The sequence below is a fragment of the Typopeltis vanoorti genome, chromosome 14, assembly GCF_054136105.1.
Source record: "Typopeltis vanoorti isolate ZY-2024b chromosome 14, IOZ_Tvanoo_1.0, whole genome shotgun sequence".
Classification (NCBI taxonomy): Eukaryota; Metazoa; Arthropoda; class Arachnida; order Uropygi; family Thelyphonidae; genus Typopeltis; species Typopeltis vanoorti.
The window spans coordinates 107,311,754-107,330,165 of record NC_143562.1 but is presented as its reverse complement, the minus strand read 5'-3'; the positions used below and the strand labels follow the sequence as shown (position 1 = coordinate 107,330,165).

Genomic DNA, 18,412 nt, shown 5'->3' with positions numbered 1-18,412 from the left:
TCACATCAGATAGCTTCAGATGATCAATCTCCAGAGATCTAAAATGTTGATTAACTTCTAATTATGTTCGTTGAGGTTTTTTAGCTGTCATCAGTTGAACCCCCACCTCTTATCCAATTTCTTCTATCCTGCCTGAAAATACAACACCCTTTTACATTCAATCACTGCAACTATATTCTTTTCTGTCAAGTTTCAGTGCTTATAATTTTTGTCCAAGTCGAACCAACTAACAATGCCATTAAAAATTCTCCTTTTTTCCTGATAATTCTGGCATATTTCTAGACGAATTTCATTGCCTTGGACCCGCAGGTATTCCCTTCCGTAATGCCATTACCAATCTATTCGAATTTGAAACACATGAAGCTACATTTAGGATTGCATAATTATTTCCGTACTCACATTTATTCATTAGCCTCAGAATAGCTGGACTCGCTTGGCTGCATATTCACTAATACTTTTAATTTCCCTGATTTTGTAGTATCAACATCTCACTGAACAATAATTTCCAAGCATCTAATTCAGCCATTCAAATGCACTCCATAAAATATATACCAGTCTTTTTTACAATCGAATTCAATTAATATATCTATAAACTGCACAGTGTTCCTTCTGCGCAACCTTACCATTCAATAATTCGTTCTCAATTCAATATTTATCCACACTGTTTACTTTCTCACTTTTCTTTTTCGCTTCTATCCTTCATATCTTCTCTCACTGAGTATTTTTCAGGTTTAAAATCATTCGTCCCAGTTAAATCAGTTCGCATTCAGAAATGTTAACTCATTTCTGAATGCGAACCATAATGAATTTTTCCAATCTTCATCACAAGTCAGAGACATTGAGGAAGGTCCGTAATTTAATACATCAGTATTTGGACCACCCTTGTGCAATGGGATTACCATACAATCTTTCCACTCCTGTGGAATCCCCTATTCTTAGACTGAAATTATACAGAATGGTGAAAAGAATAGCTACTCCAGCTGAACACTTTTAGCATTCGTCCTGATATTTCATCAGTCGTATTTCAAGATTCTGATTTGGTTTGTGCAACAGCTCTATACTACAGCTGTTGCACAAATTTTAATGTTTTTAATGTTGTATATACCAGGTAAATAGCTTTTAGCAAAATGGTCACTCATTGGTTCAGCAATCTCTTCTGCAGTAGTCATCTGCATTCAGTACAGTCATTTTCTTTCATATTAATTCTTTCTTTTACTAGCAGTACAGCGATAGTATTCTTTTGGCTTTTACTTAGCTTGCATAGTCAGTTTCTTTTCTACTCAGACTTAGATTTCTATACAATAGTTGCAACTGTTTTGACCTGATCCTTGTAATTTTTATAACTGACGTTATCCTCAAGCAAACTGCATTCCTTTCACATCATTTTTTTCTTATGATTCTCTTGCTTATTATGATTACACATCTATTTCAGTCCAACTCTGTTTTTCGAAAACTAGGGATTATTTCCGATATTGCACCGCTGAAGTATTTTTTTTTTTAATGCTGATCATGCGATACCCTTCCCATTCAAAACTGATACCATAGCGCAGATTTCTGCACTCCTCAGGAGGTCATAATTTTCTGCTTTGTAGTTCAGCATGTGTTCTTTTCTGAATGGAACATTTATAAACTCAGCCACTTTCCAAGTGTGTACTTAGATGGTCACTGCCACCAACTGGAGGCAGAAAAGTTAAATAACTGAACCCCCACCCTCTGACACTATAATCAAAAGTAACATTCTTTGATTTGACTTCGGTGTCATGTATTAAAATTCTCGCTCGCACACACACACACACACACACACACACACACACTTAGAATCTAGAGTAAATAAATACTACCATAAATTATTTCTAAAATTAGAAATATTTACTAAAATAAAAGACTTATGTGTAAGCCAAATTCAGCACCTTTTTTCTCTGCTCTTTGCTCCACGTTATAAAGCTTTTATATTTGCAACAATCTGTATCTGAAGGTTAGACTGGTGGAATGTAGTAAAAATTAAGAATTCGTCTTAAAATTTCGAGTAATGGATGGAAGACAGGAGAAGTGAGAGAGACATATAAGTCATTCAAGGATCTCACTGTGTACTAGTATTTTACGCTTATAGCAAGTGAGAGAGAACTCAATAGTTATCCCTGGAAAGGGTTATGAGTTGTGGTTAGGAATATTTTTGATAAGGGATTTTTTGCTTCTGAGAGTTTGTTTGTGTTTTGATATTAATGCAAAAAAACTTTATTTTCTTGCACAGAATTTTATTATCGAATTACTACTATCACTTGACACCTCTATGGAGTCCAAGGATTCATCATGGGAGAGCTCTTTACATAATAGAACTTATGTGTATAATTTACTATACACATACAGTATGTTGTGTGTATTAGTTTTTTCATAGATTCTTATGACAACTGAAAATTATAATATGTTATGTAAAAACAATTCAATAAACACTAAGCTGACTGTAGAAATTTTTTCATCATTATATATATAAATAAAATATCGCTTTTATTCCAGTGTACTTCAATGAGTAAGGTACTCTTTTAGTCCCAACTTTTGAAAATAAGTAGGCAGCAGAAATTAATAAATGCCCTCTTGCGGAAAAATTCAAAGCAGTAGTTTCCTTTCCTATTTTGCAAGTTGTAAACGTTTGTGGTAGGTAATTCGGTCATCAGTGATTATGCGGCTGTCTTTGAAAATAATTCTAGCTTTAACGGTTTGTTCATTGTCAAAACATGACAAAATTATAGCATTTTACTCATAATGTTTTCATTAATATACAAAAGATTTTAGTATTATGTACTGAAGTGGTAGCATCTGTGACATGTAACTTTTTTTTATAGTTATCGTTTTGTTAGTTAACGTTTTCACGGTGTATTTTTGTTCGTTGTGCCACTTGCCACGAAATGGGAGACATAAAACATTACTTAAGAAAAATAGATTTTCCGGCAGTTGTTCAAGAGGCCTTAAACCATATCCAGAAATTATGGGTTTACGAATCCAGTGTGCAACAGATGGCTAAGGAAATTGTTGAAGAATTTGTTTTCTTCGAAATTGATCGTCGAGGTGTACGTAGGCCAAAATTGTCATCTGTTAAAGAGTTACAAGTCCTGGATAAACTTTGTATTTTTTTCTCTTCAGTAGGCAATGAACAAAAGACGATGACATTCTTGTTTTTATTTCCGCCCTCGCCAAATCTAATGGAAAATCGGTTGCACTTCTTATCTAAATTAGTATCGGTGGCAGTGGGAATTGGTAGTGGCAATGTTCTTAATCTTGCAGGTATGTGGATGCAGCTGAATGGGTGTACATCGGATATATCAGTTCATGTTGCAAAAACAGTGGTTGAAGACTATTTTAAAGTTATGGGAGCAAGAGGACCACTTAAAGGATTACCTTGTGTCACACCATTATTTTGTGCCAGTTTTATTACTGCTGTTACAGCCTTGTTTTCTTCAAAACTGCCATCCCAGCATATTACAGAAATAGTCTTAGAGTGGATGAAAATATCGCCAACAATGTGGTTTTCTCCATTAACGTTATCAGTGCCATATACTCCTAATTATCCCGGACCACAGACTCCATTGCCTGGCTTTTTATTGTGGTGTGTCTTTGCTCCACTCTATGGAAATGACATAATAATCTCTGAATTGGAAACTGATGATCATAACACCACTCATGATATATTCTCATGTATTCATTTGGAACTTTTGCAAAGTATGATCAAAATTGCACACATTAAAGACATTCCCAGGCATGAAATTTTTCCTTCTAAAAGCATACTTTTGATAATTGACAAGCTTAGGCAACATACTAATTATTCTGAAGAAAAAATGCAAATTGCCTTGAACAGGTTCAGTGAAGCTTTAGAAATAGCACTGGCTACGCAATGCCTATATTCACACAGGGCAGAGTTGACTCTGATTTTTGAAAAATGCAGTGAGCTACCCTACTGTAGGTTACTGAATATGATTATCAAGAGATGGACGTCAGCAGTCTAAGTTACGTGTGAAATAATTGCTTGTTTAGCACAAGTGTAAATGTTAGTCTGATTTAGTTTTAACTTTTGTTTCCTCTGCAGCATAGTCTCATTTAATTTGTCCACTCACAGATATAATTCAGAATTTCGTTATTCTGAATGATATCACTATGTGTTAAGAAATGTGTTGATTCACTACAAGCAAAGGTATATTGTCAAACTCTGCTACATCATTGGAAGGATCATGACAGTTCCTAATTGTTTTCACTTAATTTATCCATTTGTCATTACCTTTTGTATAATTCACATTATTCAAGCTATTTTGTCTTCAAATATAACTGCATTTGCCATTGTTTTCAACAGTTAATGGGAATAAACATATTTCACAGTTATTGGATATAATAGTGAAATTTCAGAAATAGTTGTATTCAGAGGTTTGTAGATTTTTTTATCATTTAGTGCTGACATAGCACAATTACTGATTGACATGTTTGTTATTTATCTTACATATCAAAAATGTGTATGATGCAGGTGTATAATATTGTTAATGAAACATAACCATGTATGTTAGCAGATATACCAATGATCTGCTACTTGTTGCAATTTTTCTTCCACTTCTTCCCATAACTTGTATTCCAGAGTATTGATAGTGATTTATTACATCATCTCATACAAACCCGTAAGTTCCATCATTGCAGTGAAAGCCAGATAATCGAAATTGAGTATAATAGGCAGTGCATGGGCTAACCAGTGCCTTACACAATACCACAACCATCTCTTTATCCATATATATGTCAGAGGATGTCCCTTATTATACTTAGCAGCATGCAGTACTTGCATGGAACTTCAAACCTCTGTCAATAATCCCTCCCACTTCCAATCTCATCTGCCTCTTTATGCACAAATCCAAAAATGCAGTACAAAGTCTTGCACTGTTCATTTATTAAATCTTCTTTTACTGAAATCTTGTGTTAACTGCTCATTCTATCTCATAAAAAATATGCATGAAGGAAGGCTGTAAGTTCTAAGAAGAAAAGCATGTCACTGGTTATCTTCTTTTTCAGGACAATCCCCCCCCCCCAAATACCCAACCTGCTGATATCATTCAGAGAGTTAGTATGCTATCTTTCTCCAGCTTGTCACACTGCGGTCTATCTTTGCTTTGTAAAAGTCCAAAATTATTTTTTTCTTTCTTGTGATTCCCATCTACTAAAGGTTTTTGGAAACCTATAGTATATTAGTGTAAAGGTGGCCGACGTATTTTTATTAATTTTATATTAGTCTGGAAACCCTACTCTACAGACAAAAGAACTTTTTCTAGCTATTTCAGGCCTCCAATAAGAGGAGTGTCACTGCGCGATGATGTTCATTATCCAGTATGAGCACCAGTTTCTGAAATATCTTAACTCTAACTGCAGATAACTGAAATTTTCTATTGTACCACCTTTGTACATGGCACTATTTTTCCCTTCTGTCCACTGCTTAAGAACCACTGTATTGTCTCAGTAAATGCCACAGCTAACTTTCTTTTATTTACATCATCAAATTCCTGCTATGTATCCTCAAGGGATATACAGGATATGATAGTACTACATGAAAAATTTACATCATTACTAACTTCCTATCTACAATTTTCCTCCAAACAAGCCTGTTACCTGTCAAGACTCCAATATTATCAGATCTTATATTTCTATCTTCTAAGGCACTTTTTACTGTATCAGTTCACCTATATCTTGGTCTTCCTCCGGTTTTTTTCCTGCCAACCTGACAGATAACGCTTGTCTTGTTAATCTTTCCTCTCCCATTGTTTAAGTGACCATACCACCTCTGCTAATGCATTCCTGAATGCTAACAATGTCTTTATACCATATAACAACTTTTTACTTCTTCTTCCTAACATGGAATTTAGGCCGTGTGGCCTGTTCCGGTCTCATGCCATCTCTTTCTTGGTTTTCTGATTCTTCTTTTTCCACTTATTTTGTATCTGTATAATATTTTTGGTAGTCTGCTGTTGTCCATTCGATTTAAATGTTCTAGCCATTTCTGTTTATACTGTCTTATGTAGTAATTAATTGGTTTTATTTTCAGGGATTGTAAAGATTTCTTCATTTGTTTTGTGGTCCCACTTGGTATATTCAGCTGTTTTCTGAGGAACTTCATTTCTGCTGTTTGAATTCGTTTTTCATCTTTCCTTTTCATGGTCCATGTTTCGCTTCCGTATAGTAGAGTTGGTTTTGACAAGACATTATATAGTCTGATTCTAGTGTGTTTTTGTACCAGGGATGGCTTAAATATATTATTTATTATGCCATTTACTTTGACAAAGTTTGATATTTTAGTGTCTGTCTTTTTCTTTTTCGTATGATAGATCACATTCCAAGTATCTGAAAGTGTTTACTTGTTCTAGTATTTTATTATCTATCACTATTTTACTTCTTATTGGGTTTTCTCCTTTGAATGCCATTATTTTTTTTTTCCTTTGGATATTGTCATATTATATTGCTTTGAGATATCATTTAATGATTTTAATGATCTTTGTAAGTCATCTTCTGATGTAGCTAATACTATTTGATCATCTGCAAATAGTAGTGTATCTATCTTCATTTGCAGGGTCATTTGTATACCAAATGGGTTATGCTGTTTCCAGATTGTTAATATTTCATTTATATATATATTGAAAAGCAGAGGTGAGAAGGTACATCCTTGTCGTACTCCTCTTGATATATCTTTCCATTCTGAGTTGTGTTCTAATTTAACTGCTATTTTATTTCCTGTATATATTTCTTGAATAGATTATAAAAGTTGGTTTGGTATGTTTAAATTGGTTAATATTTTAAACAATTTTTGTCTACTAATTTTGTCAAACGCTTTTTCATAATCAATAAACGGCACGTGTTTCTTTTTGAAATTCTCTTCTGTTTTCTATTAATAATTTTAAAGTAAAAATTGGATCTATGCAGGATCGCCCTTTTCGAAAACCATTTTGTTCTTCTAGTAATTTGTTTTCTACAATGCTGCTTAGTTTCTCTTTTAATATTCCTGCATATATTTTATATCCTGTATTCAGCAGGCTAATTCTCCTATAATTATTGCAATTGTCTTTATTTCCTTTTTTATAGATTGGGATGACCAGTGCTTTTTTCCAAGAGTTAGGAGTTTTTCCAGACATCCAAACCATATTAAAAAATTTCAAAAGTCTTTCATTAAATTTTTCACCTGCATTTTTGTATAGTTTTATATTTATATTGTGTTCTCCTGGCATTTTCCTATTTTTCATCTTCTTTATTATATTTTTCAGTTCTAACATTGTGATATTTTCTATTAGGTCATTCTTTGTCTTATAAAATTTTAATTCATTGTTCTCATCTGTCCAGAGATTTTGGAAATAGGTCACCCAGTTTTCTAAATCTATTGTTTGTATTTTTATCTTTTCTTTTATTTATTTATTCATGTGTTTTATTACTTTATAGGTTTTGGGTTATGGCTTAAATATATCCTTTTCTAGTTCTGTTACAAAATTGTTCCATCTTTCTCTGTTTTTTCCTTACTTCTCATTTTGCAATTGCACTATTTCTCTTATACTCTATTTCTGCTTCTATTGTTTTGGAATTTAGCCATTTCTGGTAACTGTCCTTTTTGGTTTTTATATTTTCTATTTCTTTGTTCCAGTCTCATAGTCCTCTTTTTCTAATCCATTTGTGCTTTATTCCTAAGGTTTCTGTTGCTGCTTTTGTGAGAACTTGTTTCAGATTTTCCCATTCATCTTCTATGTCACTTGATTCATGTGTGGTTCCTGTTTTTAAGTTTGTGCATTTTTGATATTGTAGTCTAACTTGAGGATCCTGTAATGAAGAAATTTTGTAGCTTGACTGGTAAGAATTTTCAATTTTATGTGTTTTTAGCCACTTTGGTTTAAAACAAATTTTTGCTGATACCATATAATGATCAGAGTTTAATTCAAAGCCTCGATATGCTCTTACGTCTAAAATTAACTCCACTAATTTAAAATTTGTGATAACGTAGTCAATTACTGATTTGTATCCTCTGGCTGACCAAGTATATTTATGTATTTCCTTGTGTTTAAACATTGAATTCATTATTCTCATATTATTATAAATGACAAAATCACGCAATCTGCGACCATTTTGATTACATGTATCTTCGCCAAATTTACCTATGGTTGTTTTGTATTTTTTGTTTCCTATTCTGGCATTTAAGTCTCCTGCTAGCAGTAAATAGTCAGTTTTTCGTTTTATCTATGGCATTCTGTAATTCTTTATAAAATATATTACTGTCTTCTTCTTTTCCCTCTTCTAGTGCATATGCACCAATTATTGTTATGTGGCCTCTTAATGTCTTGAGTCTAATTTCTATTAGTCTTTCATTCAAATAGTTGTAATATACAATATTGTTCTTTAGGGATTTGTGTACCATAATCATTATACCGGCTTTTGCTCTTTCTTCTTTTTTTATCCCACTGTAGATTTGTATATAGTTGTTTGTTTCTTTTGTACCTTTTTGTTTTTTTCTTTGTTTCTGTTACTATACATATCTTTATCTTAGCTTGGTTTAGTTGTTTATCAAGTTTTTCTTCTTTGTGTGCAATGCTTCTCACATTCCATGTTGCAATCTTCATTATGTGTTCCTTTTTCCAATTTCGTTTACCGTTTCCTCGTTTGTACTTTTAGAACAGGATGGACCACAGGAAGGTGAGGTTGACATTTGAGTGGGAGAGGCTGTGTATTGCACTTCACCACCCCTTCCTGGGTTGTGGTCTTTTCCCTAACAGTCCATCCGGCTTTTCTTTGCATGAAACTTGAAAGTATTTTGAATTTCCCCAGGGCAGGTTACTAACCTGTCGCTGGGTAAGTCCAGTGGTAGGGCTGCTACCTAACGCCTCTGGACAGGCAGATCTAACAGCATTTACTCTGTTAGGGTGTTAAGGTTATACCGCCCATACTCAGTCGCCAGTGCCTCGTTTGTACTTTTAGAACAGGATGGACCACAGGAAGGTGAGGTTGACATTTGAGTGGGAGAGGCTGTGTATTGCACTTCACCACCCCTTCCACCCCAACAACTTTTTACTATATTCCCTAAATATCTAGCCTGTTCAAATACTACATGTATATATATAAAAAATCTGGTTTTTGCACATCTAGTTCCTAGTAGTTGCTTTCCCTTAAGGTGTTAGTATCATTCTCGTCATTATAATATTACACTAAGTGCTCATTAAATACTTCCACTATATATTCTGCAATGGTCACTTGATTGCTATAATTACACACCAATATAGTCTTTCCACAATGATGCTTCTTGTTTGCCATAGAGCAGAAAAATTGTCTTGAATTTTCTGTGGTCCTGAGTGGAATCTCCTTTCATATTGTGCCTTTTTCTTTACCATGCTTATCATTTTTCCTAGCCTGCAGTTTATGCTATGCATATCTGATAGTTACTGAATATCCTATCTTACATCTTTATCATACTGCTTGCTTGATTGAATGTAAATACACATTATTGTTATGCTTGTTCATTAATGCAGAAGAGTAAGGAACAAGGAGTAGTTTGTTGACTTGGTGTGTTGACATTGTGGCCAAGCCTTCCTAATGCCAAAATTATTAGAATTAGCATAACTTCAGGAAGGATAGAAGTGGCAAGAAGTGTTAGTTTCTTATAAATAATTTATAAGGGTAGTGTTACAGAATAAAATTACTGTAGTAATGAGTTGGGAGAGAAGAGGTTTGAGGCTATTTGGTGTGAAGTAGAAACTTAACAGGATGAAATGTTTACTGTTGTAGTAGGGTTGCTGCAGGTCAGAAGATTTACAAGTAATTGATAATGGTTGGTTGATTTATAGTTTATTGGTGCAAGAAAACAAAGGGTCCAGCAATACATAAACAGTCCAAGCAAAATTGTAAACAATATGCATGTACAAAAACAAAGTCAAGGAATCTATTGCATGTATATATAAAATTAAAGCAAAGTTTACAGCAATATATAAATAATCAAATGCAATTATGAAATTATAAAAAATATGCATTCACAAAAATTAAGTTTAGCAATGTAGTATCTACATATAAACAAAATTACAGCAAGGTTACACCAGTACACAAAGTCAAAAGCTACAGCAGTACATAAATAGTCAAAAAATAAACTAGTAAATAATATGTATGTACAAAAATTAAGTTAAGAAATGCAGTATCTATATATAAACAAAATTAGTCAAATGTTTGTACAAATTAATTTTTTGTAGAAAGTTAAAAACATCATGCAATATGAGTGATAACATCTGCCTGATTGTATGTGGCTTGGCTAGATAGGTAAAGTTTTCATTCCTCTCTTGTGTAAAGTGCTGGTACTCCACCAAAGTATGACAAATAGTGAGGTGTGTATTGCATTTTTCACACGTCGGAGGACGAACGCGCTCAGTTAATAATACGATTGTAATAAGTAGGACAATTGTGACCTATGTAGAGCCTAGCAAGAACAACTTTCTCTCTTCTCTTTCTACATTCATTAGAATGGCAGTGCTTAATTTCAGGATTAATATATAATTTGTTTGTCGATACTTCCTGCCACAAACAGCAACTAGCAGCTGCATCTGCAGTCTCATTTCCCTTAATTCCATTGTGGCTGGGAAACTAGTACAACTGAACATCAAAATTGAAGGTTTTCATTTTGTATAACAGGATAACATTTCATACAGCACTGGATGTGAGATATGAATAGGAGAGGAGATAGTCTGTAAAGAGCTCAATGAATCTGTGTAAATTACACACTTTTGGTAGTAGTTTTCTTTTATACGAGTGTGGTCTGAAAAGTTATTGGACTAACAATGAAGAAACAAATTTATAATTTCAAAATTATTTTTATTTTCAACATAATCTCCCTTAAGACTAATACATTTATTCCAGCGATGCTCCAGCACCATTATCCCGTCCCTGTAGTAGTTCTCAGTAAGATCTGCAAAATACCCCTCTACAGCTGCAATCACCTCTTGATTCGAAGAAAAATGCTGACCAGCGAGGAAGAGTTTTAGGAAGAGATAGAAGTCAGAGGGAGCCGAATCTGGGGAATAAGATGGATGTTCCAACAATTCATAGTGCAGATCCCTTAATTTTCCCATTGCCAAAACACCTTTGTGGGCAAGTGCATTGTCCTGATGAAAGATGATTTTTTTCTTCTGCAAACCAGGTCTTTTCTCACGAATTTTTTCGTCTAGTTTGGTTAAAAGATCCGAATAATATTCCCTGGTTATTGTTTTACTCTTTTCGAGATAATTAATAGACAGAATGCCTTTAGCATCCCAAAACACCGATGCCATGATCTTTCCTTCTGATGGAACCAACTTTGGCACTGAACTGCTGATTCTGGTGTGTAATGGTGAATCCAAGTCTCATCCACAGTAATAAATCAATGCACAAAATCAGTTTTATTCTTGTTAAAATGCTCCAAACACTGTTCAGAGATTTTCATGCTAGTGCGTTTTTGATCTGCTGTGAGCAAGCGTGGCACCCATCTTGCGCAAAGCTTTTTCATTTGAATTCTTCATGCAAAATATATCCTACACATTCTTTTGAAATGCCTATAGTTAAATGATTCTTCAATGATTTATGGTGTTGTTACGCTTTTTGGACGTCCTTCACGTGGATTATCTTCATGGCTGGTACAGCCACGTTTAAACTCGGCAACCCATTTCTTAATTGTCAAAAACGAAGGAGAAGAGTGCCCACAAACTTTTATAAACTTCGAATGAATTTCTTTTGGCATTAAACCTTTTACAAAGAATTTTATAACCGCACGATATTCAATTTTATCCATTTCATGGGATACAGACAACACTTTTGCTTCAGACAACATTGTAAAACAAACTACTTGATAGAATGATTTGCAATTTCACATGGATGCTTATGACAGATGTACAAACTTAGAAAAAAAAATCTTGCTGATAATGTTGCCAAACTATGGTTGAGGCTGAGAACTTTTCAGACCACCCTCGCAATCATTTTCATGGACATTGTTCTGCTTAACTGTTTATCACATTGTTCTTCTCTTTAAAGAATAAGAACACAAGCAGATGCTGGCCACTATCCATTTGCTATCTGGCTTCAAACCAACCAAACTGATGTTTCTTCCTTCTCTTTCATATCTCCTGCCTCTCTCTTCTTTGGAACAGTCCTTCTTAATCTGTTTCTTCCAAAGACTGCAACTTTAAGCTTCTTCAAGAAATGCATATCAACAAATTTCTTGTTTTCATTTTGCATATGCATGACACAGATGTACTACTACTAGTATTTGCAACTTTTTAAGTCTGGGTTTGATATTTATAATAAAAAAAAAAAGAAGTTACCGAACTTCTGATATGTACAGGATATTATGATAGTATTAGATGAAAAGTTTAGCATTACTAACTTCCTATCAATTTTCCTCCAAGTTAATGTGTTTTCTGTCAGGTCTTCTGTATTGACAAGGCTTATAGTTTGGTTTTCTAAAATTGACACTTATTATAATTGACATAGACCTTCTCTGGGTATTTTTCCTGCTATCTTGGCAATCAACACCTGTTTTGCTGACCTTTCTTCTTAAGTGACCATACCACCTGTTCACACATTCTTGGATGTAAATAATATCATGTTTCTTCATAATATCCTTGTTTTTAATATGATTCTGTCATACCCCATCTGTTCGCTCCCCTAATCTTTCTCAGTATGCTAATGTCAGGAATCTTAGGTCTGATCAAGTTCTTTATTCCTAACAGCTCTCCAATCCATAAATTGAAATTGGTTTGAATTCTGTCTTATATACAGCTAGTTTAGTATTTTGCCTGTTTTCTTTCTCATTCCATATAAATTTATTCAATTGACTTCCTACCATACCAGCTTTGCTGATTCTGTTGTCTTTTATTGTCATCTTCACTAAAAATTATTTTAGTGAACAATTATTATATAAGTGAACAACTCTTACCCCTTTCTCGTCTGTGAATTGTTGTTCACAGTCGAGAAAGGGGTAAGAGCTAGGTTTTTGTCCCACAAAGCATTGAGTGAGTGAAATAGTTGCCTTTAGGTAGTAAGTGCATCTAATGTGAATGAATTTAAGGGAAGGTGTGACAGCTGGTTTGTGTGATTTATAGCTTCCCTTAATGAGTCCTTGACTCCCTGGAGGTTTCAGATAATAATAATAAAGCTGCATCTAAATGGTTGAAGTGCTTTACACATTTTCCATTCAGAATGCAGTTGATTTTTTTCAGCGTTCCTACCTGTTTTCTTAGTCTTCATCTTTTTAAATTGTTGCATTTATTAGATGCAAAGAAGAGTATTTTGGGAATTTCCCTACATCTCTGTTCCTCTACATTTTTTTTTTTTTTTTTTTTTTTTTTTTTTGGTAGGGATTTCTACAGTTTATTTCTACTAATAACCTGAGGGAAGGTTATGAGGAAGGCTTGACAAGTGATATTTGGGATGATAGGAATTAAGTTTGACATTTTTTACATTATTTTGCTCTCATTAAAAAATTACAGAATGCTTACTCCAACCTTATTTAAAGGCAGTCCATCTTTAGCATACAGTTCTATTCTCTCTTGAATTCATTCATGTAATAATTTTTTTTTTTTTTTGCTGAAAATTCATATAATTCATTATCACCTCTATCAGGTGTCATATTGGATAACACCTGGTTGGTGGCTTGGTTAACTGAATAGTCACTGTGATTGCTTTCTAACTAAACAGGCCATGGACTAATGGCATGGGTGTTCAGGAATTTTTTGAGGTGTTGAATGAATTTCACTGATTAGTGTGAAACCACCATTGCTTTTTATTAGATGCTTGATCTTCCCACACTACTACAACTAATGTATATATAGGTTTAAAACCTTTTGTGGGTGAGATTCACACAAACAACTCAATATCCAAGAAGTTGCCACTGCCAATATCACTCTCAAATCCCTTGAATTAAATTTACATTTCTGTAGTCATTTGTTTCAAAGCACCACAGTCATTTCATCTACATTAAATTAAAGATGCCAAGAAATTTTATCCTTGGATGAAAAGATTAAACAAGAATATAATTTCTTGCCATCTTTAATTTATAACCAAGTGAAAAACTTATAACAACTAGCTCTAAATCCAGAGTATTTTAAAAATAAGGTGTTACACCCTTTCACTACCTGTATATGGAAGATGACTTCTGTATTAAACCTTAGTATCTCTTCTGAGTCTGCTCCCACTGATGTGATTTTCCATGGATGTAATCCCACTGAAGTGGTCTCGATTACTGCATTTCATTAAATGCTTGCCTGTGGTATGACTTTTACTTATATGGCCTCTATCAGGCCCTTCAGTGGATGCTTTTTCCTGGTGACAAATCTGCTAGGTGACAGATTTTTTTGCCTGTCATTGAGTGGAGCCAAGTTTCCTCTCCTGAAGTAATTCAAATCAGGAGTGACAAGTTTAGTAGCGATCCTTTAGGGTCATTCATTGAGGTTAAAGTGATCTGAGGGGTCACCTAGTTTTTGGAGATGACCCTTGGCCTGCAAAAGTCAGAGCTGGTCTCAGTCAAACTTGTTGATCATTGCATTCTATTAAATGCTTGCCTGTGGTATGGCTTCTACTGGTGTGGCTCTTATTGGGGCCCTTCAGTTGATGCTTTTTCTCTGGGAGATGCACAGTAACAAATCTGCTGGATGACAGATTTTTGCCTATCATCCAGTGGGTTTCTTGTCCTGGAGTAATTCAGGTCAGGAATGACAAGTTTAGTAGGGATCCTTTAGGGTCATTCATTGAGGTTAGAGTGATCTGAGGGATCACCTAGTTTTGAATGCATATATATGCCTCTATATACATTAGTGACTAATTCTGTGGATTCTTCACACACAAACTTTGTTTGCTTACATTGGGATAAAGGATTAAACAAGAATATAATTTTTAATTTAATTTATAACCAAGTGAAAAAACTTTCATTTCATTAACATTCATATGTCCAAGATTATTATTGTGATTATTACTTTTTTATTTTTTTTTTAACTTTGAAAATGCCAAACTGCTAATTAGACTTATTAGGAAATGCTATTACAAATTTCAGACTCAAGTGTTCAACTCGATAATAAGAAATCTCAATTATTCTTGCTGAAATCGGAAAGTGCTCCATGTATATTCAAATTAGTAATTTAATCGAATGTTTTCAGTAATTATATACAAACTTATTAGTACGCATATATGCAGAAATCATTAAACTGAATACTTGATGCTCTTTCTCACTCTCTCTCTCACTTTGTTTTAGTTTAAATTGCAGTAAACAGAGGCAATTGTGTATTGTGCTCAATGAAATTTAAGAATCTTGTAGAAAACAGGCCAAAACAAGTACAATATCACAATAATCCATCACACTGCAGTCTAAGCAAAACATCAACTAACTTTTCAACAGTTCTTTGAATAGACTAAGCAGAACTGAGAAATTAAGTCAGATCCTTATTAGGTTTTCTCAGTCATCTTTTCAACAAGAGAGAGAAAGAGAATTTAACAGAAGAAACAAAATAATCATGCCTTCTAGTAATATTCATCTACAAAACACTATTTCCATGCAATTTTGAAGAAATGACAATTATTACATAGTATACACAATTTTTTTTATCTTCTAATTACTAATGGCAGGAATTATCAACAGTTTTTCTTTTTTAAATGTTAAGCCCATACTCAACATGTTGGTTGATCAACCTGTAGTACATTAAGTTGCTTTGCTCCCTCATTTAAACAAATTCTTGTGACAAGTACTTCAGAAGTATCAGTATATCAATTACTATTAACCATTGTACTGTGTTGTCAGTACAAGAGGGATGGTAGAACTACATTAGCAAACATAAGCTTGGTTTTTTGTGATATTTAAAAAAAAAAAAAAGTGTATGTAATTTTTCCAGAAAATTTATTGATTAGTGCTACTGCTACTGAATATATTAAGAAAAATAGTAAATAAAATAAAACTAGATAAAATAAAAAAATATACATATAAGAAAACAATGTGAAATACAAGCAATCAACAATTGGGCATCAACCCAAAGAATAAAATGGATTGAACATGTGGAGAGAAGAAGTGAAGATAGGATAATAAAACAGGTCTATAGTTTGAAACCAAAGAATAAGAGAAGAACAGGAAGACCTAGAAAAAGACTAAAAGAAACCATTAAAGAAGATGAAACCTTGGTCGCAACAGATATCACATCTAATGTGTGAAGAAGATGACCATATGATGATAGCTTGTTTCCAGATAGCCAAGGCATAAGAAAAATAGTTGGAATATGTGAAACATAGTCAGATGAGAATGATACAGCGATGGGTGTAGAAATGGAAGGACATATTTTTGTGAAGACAGGAAAGAAAAGAAGGAAGGGAGGGGAAGAGTGCTGACATTGATAGCAGGGAATTATGTCTACACAATGTTGAGATATGAGGGGGAAATAGTGGCAGTGGTTTTGAAGCATTATGGTGTGAAGTGGTGACAGGATGAGATGTTTAGTTGGGTGTTGTTATAGGTGGGGAATGTGGAGGATGGAGACAGAGAAATGTATAGGCAACTTTGTGAGTAAGAGAAGGGTGATTTTAATTACGGCAATATTGATTGCAATGAAGAGATTAGGGAAAATAAGGAGAATGAATAAATTATCAAGTCTCCATGGAGTGAAGAGACTCATCGTGGGAGGTCCCACACATAGACACAGCTCATCATGTCTTGACTTAAATGTATTCAGCCTCTACACTTGCCACACTTTCAGGCAATGCATTCCAATCGTTCACCACTCTCCACACAAAAACAGTCGTGGATGATTGGATGCCTATTGTTCTGTCCCTGTTCCCAGCCATTTTATGAAAAATCTCATACACATTAATCTGGTAATTATCCCTTACCAACTTATGTCTCAATCTTGTCATCCCTTCTGCTTGCCCGCCTGGTAGGCTGAGTGGTTAGCATATCTGCTCTCCATCCAGGAGGCTGTGGGCTTGAATCCAACGAAGGATATGGATGTTTGTGATTGTCCTATAAACTGTTTACCATATGCACTGCTATAACCTATGTCCTGGCAGAGTGTGACATTTGATGTCTTTGCACCATAAAAACCAAATCAAAAATCCTTTTGTCCACCAAGTTCTTGCATTTTCTCAATCTGTCATCATACTCCATATTCCAGAGACCTGAAACCAACTTAGTGAATTGTCTCTCCCTCTTCAGCAACTCATCATCCTTTTGAAAGCCAGGTGACCAAATCTGTGCATAGTAATTCGTATTCGTTCCGATCAAAGCCTTGTATATAATGGTGTTCAGGTCATTACCTTACTTCTTCGTGTCATTGTTTCTGCATTATTATCATAATTCACTATGCTGTCCTCAATTTTAGCAAAATTAAAATTTCATGTCCCTATCCACATCATCCCCCCATTTCTTTAATCTCCTCTAAGATATCCCTATCAATCTTATGTTCTGCATTCCATCTTTGCTTTCCAAATTTTAAAACCTTACACTTTGCTACATTGAGCTGGCATCCTCACACACTTGCCTATTCACCGTCTATTCAAGTCCTGTTGCAAGGACATAACATCGGTTCTACTCCTCATAGCTTCCCCCCCCCCCCAACTTTCCATCATCTGCAAGCAATAGTATATCACCATTCAAGCCGTTCCAATACCATTTACATGCAAATTAAACAACAGCCACAAAACAGAGACCCCTGGTGCACATCACTAGTAACTTTCCTCTTCTGTGATATCACCTCCCCCCCCACACACACAAATTGCTTGTATCTATCAGACAGTCACTCTCCAATGCAATGCACTAATTTACCATCTAACCCCATCTGTTAAAATTTAATTACCATCTTGTCATGAAGCAATCTATTCAAGGCCTTCGCAAAATCTAAATATACTATTGTGTGCATCCCCCTTGTCTGGTGCATTTGTCACCTTGTTATAATAAGCAAACAGATCATCAAAATACTATCTTCCTTTAGCAAAGCTATGATGTCCGAAAAATAGAATTCTGCTGCTGTCAACCCAGTTCTTCAACCCTCACCAGCCTCCCACAACTCCAAACAAGCAGAGTGGCCTATAATTTGAAACATTGGTCATATCATGGGGTGCTTAATGGTCAGAGCTGTATAACTGAGAGGAGACCTCCACATAGCCTTCAACGGAATGCAGAGAACCAACCACATGCCTCTCTGGCTGAATCAATCAGGGCTTGCCACTGATTGATTCAGCCAGAGAGGCTTGCCACTGAATCTCCAGGTTTGGTTCCTGTTCTCAAACTCTTTCATTTTGTCTTCAATAATCTTTGTGTATTTTAGTCTACAGTTCACATCTGAGAGCTGCTCGACTTTTGTTCACTTTAAAACTTACTTACATGTTATTCTTTTCAATATGAAATTGTAAGTGATCACTATTTAGTCTTGAGCAGGAT

General features: G+C 34.5%; 1 protein-coding gene across 1 annotated transcript; it reads left to right on the top strand.

The window, feature by feature from the left end:
• The first annotated feature begins 2,645 nt into the window (after positions 1-2,645).
• Positions 2,646-4,368, top strand: LOC150099825 (integrator complex subunit 15). The gene has a single exon (XM_090403903.1). It carries the CDS (start codon positions 2,904-2,906, stop codon positions 3,996-3,998), a length of 1,095 nt encoding a protein of 364 aa, XP_090260029.1. The 5' UTR covers positions 2,646-2,903; the 3' UTR covers positions 3,999-4,368.
• The last annotated feature ends 14,044 nt before the right edge of the window (positions 4,369-18,412 follow it).

Coding starts and splice junctions, on each gene's coding strand:
- LOC150099825 (XM_090403903.1), top strand. CDS start 2,904: ATGGGAGACATAAAACATTACTTAAGAAAAATAGATTTTCCGGCAGTT.